This window comes from Euwallacea fornicatus, chromosome 31 (genome assembly GCF_040115645.1).
Source record: "Euwallacea fornicatus isolate EFF26 chromosome 31, ASM4011564v1, whole genome shotgun sequence".
Classification (NCBI taxonomy): domain Eukaryota; kingdom Metazoa; phylum Arthropoda; class Insecta; order Coleoptera; family Curculionidae; genus Euwallacea; species Euwallacea fornicatus.
Genome location: NC_089571.1, coordinates 627653 through 633935, shown reverse-complemented (window position 1 = coordinate 633935; position 6283 = coordinate 627653). Strand labels below are relative to the sequence as shown.

The 6283-nt window shown below is 39.0% G+C and overlaps 1 protein-coding gene across 1 annotated transcript; it reads right to left on the bottom strand.

The window, feature by feature from the left end:
* Positions 1–547: 547 nt before the first annotated feature.
* l(1)G0007 (ATP-dependent RNA helicase l(1)G0007) lies at positions 548–6262 on the bottom strand. The gene is made up of 7 exons (XM_066298726.1): positions 4741–6262; positions 4458–4589; positions 3319–3929; positions 2109–2357; positions 1773–2058; positions 1068–1715; positions 548–1012 (listed from the first exon to the last, which is right to left on the bottom strand). The coding sequence occupies exons 1-7, from the start codon at positions 6167–6169 to the stop codon at positions 810–812; spliced, it is 3558 nt and encodes a 1185-aa protein (XP_066154823.1). The 5' UTR covers positions 6170–6262; the 3' UTR covers positions 548–809.
* Positions 6263–6283: the final 21 nt, after the last annotated feature.

Genomic DNA, 6283 nt, shown 5'->3' with positions numbered 1-6283 from the left:
GTGTCACTGTCTTTGGCAATAAAGGGATGTGTTTTGTATGTATTTATGTCGATGTATTGTCCAGGCATCATATCACTGTATTTTGTGTTTTCCCCTGAATAAGTGACCCATCGAAGCTCAATACGACGGGTAGTATTGTTGAAGAAACGAACATAACACATTTCGAGACTGTGGAGTGAGCGTGGAGGTGAATCTTGTTCAAAGAATTCGGCCATGTCGTGTGGCAATTAACACAATATAGCTAATACCAACGATTTATTGTTGTGGCAGTAGAGTAACAAGTAAAAACAGGACAAAATTTTACATTTGTCCCTTATTTCACTTTTAATGATGAACTTTTTGTAAAATTTATTTCTATTCGCTAAAATAATAAGTAAATAAATAGAGGTCAATGTAAACATGACATGAACGTCACACGTCACTGAAAAATTTAGACGATTTGATTTTAACCAAACTAATGAATCAAATATGGCCGCCAGTTTAGGTATATGCACAAAAATAGAATATTAAAAGTTAAATAAAATCGTTTAATGCACTTTATTTTGCATAACTGTGTACTATAAAACAAGCAGCGATTAGTACTCACTTTTTACTGAAATATAATAGAACTTTATATAACCAATAATTTTATTATAGCAAACACATCAAGAAACCATGACAGCCGCAGCCGCTAGAGCCGCCAGCGGAGTATCTTTTCCTGCTTTTTATTTAGGCAGTTTCATGGAAACTCAAGAACTTAGTTAGAATAACTTTGTTTTATACAGAAATATCATTATATATTACTAGAGTTTTTCATAGTTTCTACATGCTCAGAGGCCAAATCTGGCAGGAGTGCGCCTAGGGGTGGCCCCAGCCGAAATAATCTCCTGCCCCTTATTCAATGCCGCCTCCTTCTTATCCGCTGCCTCTTTCCGTGCTTTCATTTCTTCCTGGGCTAGCTGCATCTGACTCTCCATCTCGAGCAAATGTTCCGCCGTCAATTTTTTTTTCGCCCTTCCGGACTTCCCAGTCTCTGCAATCAAACCAACCCATTAGCAATACTAAAACGTTTCCGAATTATTCTATACCTTTCAAAGAAAAGAACATTGGTCCCAATTCGGCTAACCAATGACCGTCCACCGCAGTTACGCACTGCATATATTCACGAGCAGTCATTACCAACTCGTGGTAGACCACATAATCAGGCGTACTGCCTAATCCGAACAGTGCCGAAGTGGGATGTAAATGACAGGGCATTCCAGTACGACAGTTCACATATTCTCCAATACCCTTTAGTCGGGCCGCCTGATGGAAGTACGCTGAACAAATGCACTTCCTAACGATGTCCCAATCTGTGCCGCATGATTTTATTTCCAGCTTTTGTTGGACCACGATATCCTTCAGTTGTTGACGCACTTCGCGGACCTTACGCATGGCTTTGATGTGGATAAAGTGCTCGTTGCACCAATGAGCCGAGTAACTATTTTGTTTCCATTGATTGTAGACATTCAGCAGAGTTAAATGATCGCTTTCGGGTACTTGGAATTTTTCGCGCACGCCATCCGCCTCCTCTTCCCGCCCCTTCGGTCTGTAAAAAATTGATGGGACCGACAACATAGACACAATGATCAAGATTTCTGCGGTACAACCCATTTGGGTAGACACTATGAGCATCTGGCATTGCGGTGGGTCCAATGGAAATTCGGCCATCTGCCGGCCGAGCTTGGTTAAAACACCTAGAGAAAGATTAAATCAAGTCTGATCCCCAGCTAAAAGTAACGTCTATGTTCTACCAGTATGATCTAATGCTCCCAAAATCCACAACTGATACAGTGAATTCAAAATGTTGTCCTGCGGTGGCGGGTCCATAAAATGGAATTGCAACAGATCCTGCACTCCTAACGATTTTAAAAGCAGTACCGTATTGGCAAGATTTGTCCGTTGAATTTCAGGAACAGTGGTAACCAATAATTCATCCTTATACTGACGTTCCGTGTACAACCGGAAAGCTTGCCCCGGACCTGTACGTCCCGCACGTCCTGATCGCTGATTGGCGTTGGCTTGAGAAATAGGGTAAATCTATCTCTCAATTAAGCGGCCCTAAGACGATGCCAAAAAAAAACAGTTACCTGCAGGGCGTCCATACCAATGCGAGGATTATACACCTTGAGTTTGCAGTAACCGCTGTCTATGACGAAGATAATACCATCTACTGTTAGGGAGGTTTCGGCGATGTTAGTGGCGACTACGCATTTTCTGATGCCTTCGGGTGAGCGCTGGAATATCTTCGCTTGAAGATCTGACGGTAGTTGCGAGTAGATCGGTAGGATGGATAGTTCAGGGGCGTTTTCGATTTCTGTTAGACGTTCAGCCAACACCTATTGAATTAAGGTATAATATGTACTTTTTACGCAGACAAATGCACAACAGTGTATTCTACAAGTATCGAATAGAGGTATCACGAAAGAGCGAAAAGGTAAGACAAGTTCTACGATTTTACGAGTGCGAGAAATACCATCCCTATATCAACTATACTTTGTCTAATAGGTCTTTATGAAAATAAGAAATTTCGTTGCATAATTGTTTGCTGACACAAGTAAGTGACTATACAAAGAAAGGTGCATATTCATCTGATTTCGAAAAGAAATAAAGCAGAGAAACTGTCAGGATTCGTTTAATCCGCAAGGTGTTGAAACTTCAAAGTACTTATATTTAGAAGGCATTGTTCACTGCTGCATTTCTAAATGTATTCTCTTTAGGATACAGCATAAATTTAAGGAGACTTTTCTTGGATCAAAAATTTTTTAAAAAGTTATGGCCAACATATATCTGAAATTGCGTCATTTGCGAGATACAAGCTGATGAAGTTAAAAAAAAATTAATTTTTTATTCTTTTCCAAAAAAATTTTTGGGACAGTTTCATCACGATCTTTGCCGTTTAATAACAAAGTTATACTATCGTTTATACGGTATTCGAATACTTGCACTAGTGTATACTAAGTATGAATTTTTCTAGTTTTATTCATTTTACATTTATTGAAAAGTTTTATGTCATGAAAATTAGGCAATGAATATATTTGATCATGTTATGTGAATGAAAAGGTGAGTGAAAGAACAAAGTGCCAACAACTATTTTAAGCGAGATAACCAAAATGGCACAATTACTTTGACGCTTCAAAGTATTGATGCGTGAAAAAATCGCTGGATAACTGCAATAACAGCAGTGCTATTTGAGAGATGAATAATAAATGTGACTGGATGAACTCGTTTTGGTTTTCATATTTATTTTTCGTTGGTTTCACTAACCCACAATGTTGCAACTTTTCCATCCCCACTTACCTCACATGACACCTCAATATCTTCCTGTCCTGGCATGAAAATTAGAATATCTCCAGAGGGCGGTTGTAAATGGATTTGCAGCGCCTGTTTAACTGCCGCATCCACATAATCCTCCACCGGATTCTTGCTGAATAACACCTCCACCGGAAATGTTCGCCCAGGAATGGTAAAAGTTGGCACATTTCCAAAAAACATAGCAAATTTGCTACTATCCATTGTCGCCGATGTAACGATCAATTTCAAATCGTGTCTCCGTGCGACGATTTCCCTCAGCAAACCGAAGAGAACATCCGTGCTAAGAGACCGCTCGTGCGCCTCATCCATGATGACCGCACTATAATGGTCCAGGTCTGGTTCTCGCAGACTCTCTCTCAGCAGAATACCGTCAGTCATGTACTTTATAACAGTGTTTTCAGAGGTGCAATCTTCGAATCTAATTGCGTAACCCACTTCATCGCCCAGAGCGGTGCCCATTTCATCGCTTACTCTTTTAGCTACTGACATGGCGGCTACTCTACGGGGCTGAGTGCAGCCGATCATGCCATATTTGCTGTAGCCGTCCTCATGTAAGTATTGAGTGAGTTGGGTAGTCTTGCCACTTCCAGTTTCACCTTAGTTGATGGAAAAGATTTTTAAAATTAACCTTGAATTTAATAAAATATAATTATAAGGCTTAAGATTTTATTGATTTACAATGTAATTAACAATTACCACTGAAATGCTACTAGAGCATTTCTGTGGAAATCAATTATTTTGCCACTATATAAATAATGGGCAGTAAGACCAGCTGAATTTGATATATGAGTGATGTTGAAATATTAATTAAAATGTTAATAATTTTTTTCATTTCATTTCAGTTCAGGTTAGTATATGATTAGTAAAGTAATACATACTTAATTTTAGTATCAATTTTTGGCATAATGAGATTAGAAATTCACCACATTCCTGCTAAAATTTGAACTTTGTTAGATAATCAAACTTATTTGTGTGTCAAATTTAACTTCTGTTAATGTCTCTTATTTAGGCAAGAACCAAATAATTGAAGTTTTGGGCACTATTTGATTCATAATAAGTTCAAAAAACATAACTTAAGATATATAGTATCTTAATAGCATACCCTAAAATGCAAATAAACTCACCCACAATAATCACTATATTATTCTCTCTTATTACATTTAGCAACTCCTGTCTGACAGCAAAAACTGGCAAATACCTTCTTTGCTCAGAAATGGACTTCCGTTTTGCAAATTCACTTGAAGCTTCACTAGAACCTTCAAAAACAAAAATGACAGTTATCAGGTCATGACCTTCTACATGCAAATGGGTCAAACATCATATATAATTGCTAAACTAGCAACTGTCAATCATAATGAATAATATGATCACACCATCCACTTATAAACTACAAATTAATAAACTCACCCTTCATATGTTCAGCAAATTTGTGATCAGCTTTATAGTCAGTACTGTCATCCTCTTTATTATACTTTTTATCCTCTTCATCCTCCTTTTTTTTAATCCTCATTATATTTCCAATCTTAGTGCCACCCAATTCCCAGTGTTTTTTCTGTGCCTTTCGGCGCTCCTTTTGTTCACGATAAACACGCACTAAATGTGAACCTTTTCGGGCCACCAGGGCCATGTCAGATGTAGGATCTCTTACTGGAATTACTGGCTCTGGTTGTTTGGTGAACACAATTCTTCCATCTAAGAAGGGAGGCACAATGTTATGCACTAATAGGTGAACACGGTCTATTGACTCTTCATCAAAATCTTCATTGTAGTCTATAGAGTGGACGACGCCTGAGGTGAGCATTCTATTACGTTCCCATAGCTCATTGTCTTTGTTAATTTGGCGCTGTTGAGCACTCAGACGTTTTTTTTTCCTTTGCTCTAGTTGCTCCTCTTTCTTTTTAGTATACTCATCACTGACACTGGAAAATGGGTTATTTTCATCATCATATCCCTCATCCATGTTGTACCACTCTCTGTCCAGTCTCTTCTGTTCTTCTTCCCAATGTTCTCTCTCTACAGTTCCATCCCACTTTATCTCTTTGTCTAACGCAGGTGTAGCACCAGTTTTCTTGCGATCTTTCATCCAAACATTGTATTTATGAGCAGGTGTGGCTCTCTCACTCTCATCAAAAACTTTTAGTCTATGACTCCTTTGAGATAATTCACCTTCACTTTTAGCTTTTGAGCTTCTCTCTGACCAGCTGCCATCATCCTTTTTGTACACATTTGGGGTAGGGTAATCCCACATTGATCTTTTCAAAGGAGGATGATCATCATCTTCATCCCATGAAGTTTTGGACACAGTATCTTTGACTCTAAAATCTGGGGTTTTAGGTTCGTCTCTAAACCTGGGAGTTTCACGTCTACGGGAATTGTGTCTCTCGCTGCGGTGCCTATCAAAGTCACGTCTCTGTCGAGACTCTCTCTTATTATGATCATGTCTGTGTCTATCTTTGGTGGTAGCATAAACACCCTTCTCCTTGTATCTATCCTTCTCTCGTTCTAGTAATCGCTCCCGGGCTTCACGTGTGACGCCTCCTGTGTATGTGGGAGTCTCTTCTGTGGTTGAACGAAATTTACGCTCATCTTTAGTTTTCTCAAATTGTAAGTGTGAACGCTCTGAAGAAGGTTCCATGGAGCCCTCCTCCTCCATCGAGAAAGACATTTTACGGGCAGCATCCTCCTTTTCTTTGCGTTTTTGAGCTGCCAAGCGATCAAGACCTAGCAGGGAGGGTTTGGGAACTTTGAAGGTCGGCTCTTTTTTCTTTTTCACTATGAGGCCTCCTTTCTCATTAGTGGAGGTGCCTTCAAGACGATGAACCCCATCTTCTTCCATTATACCTGTTTTTTTTCATTCACTTTAGAAAATCAAAAATAAAAAACCTAAATTAAATGTGTTTTTATTCACCTAACCTTATACTCAATGACAATACTATTAAGAGTGACAGCA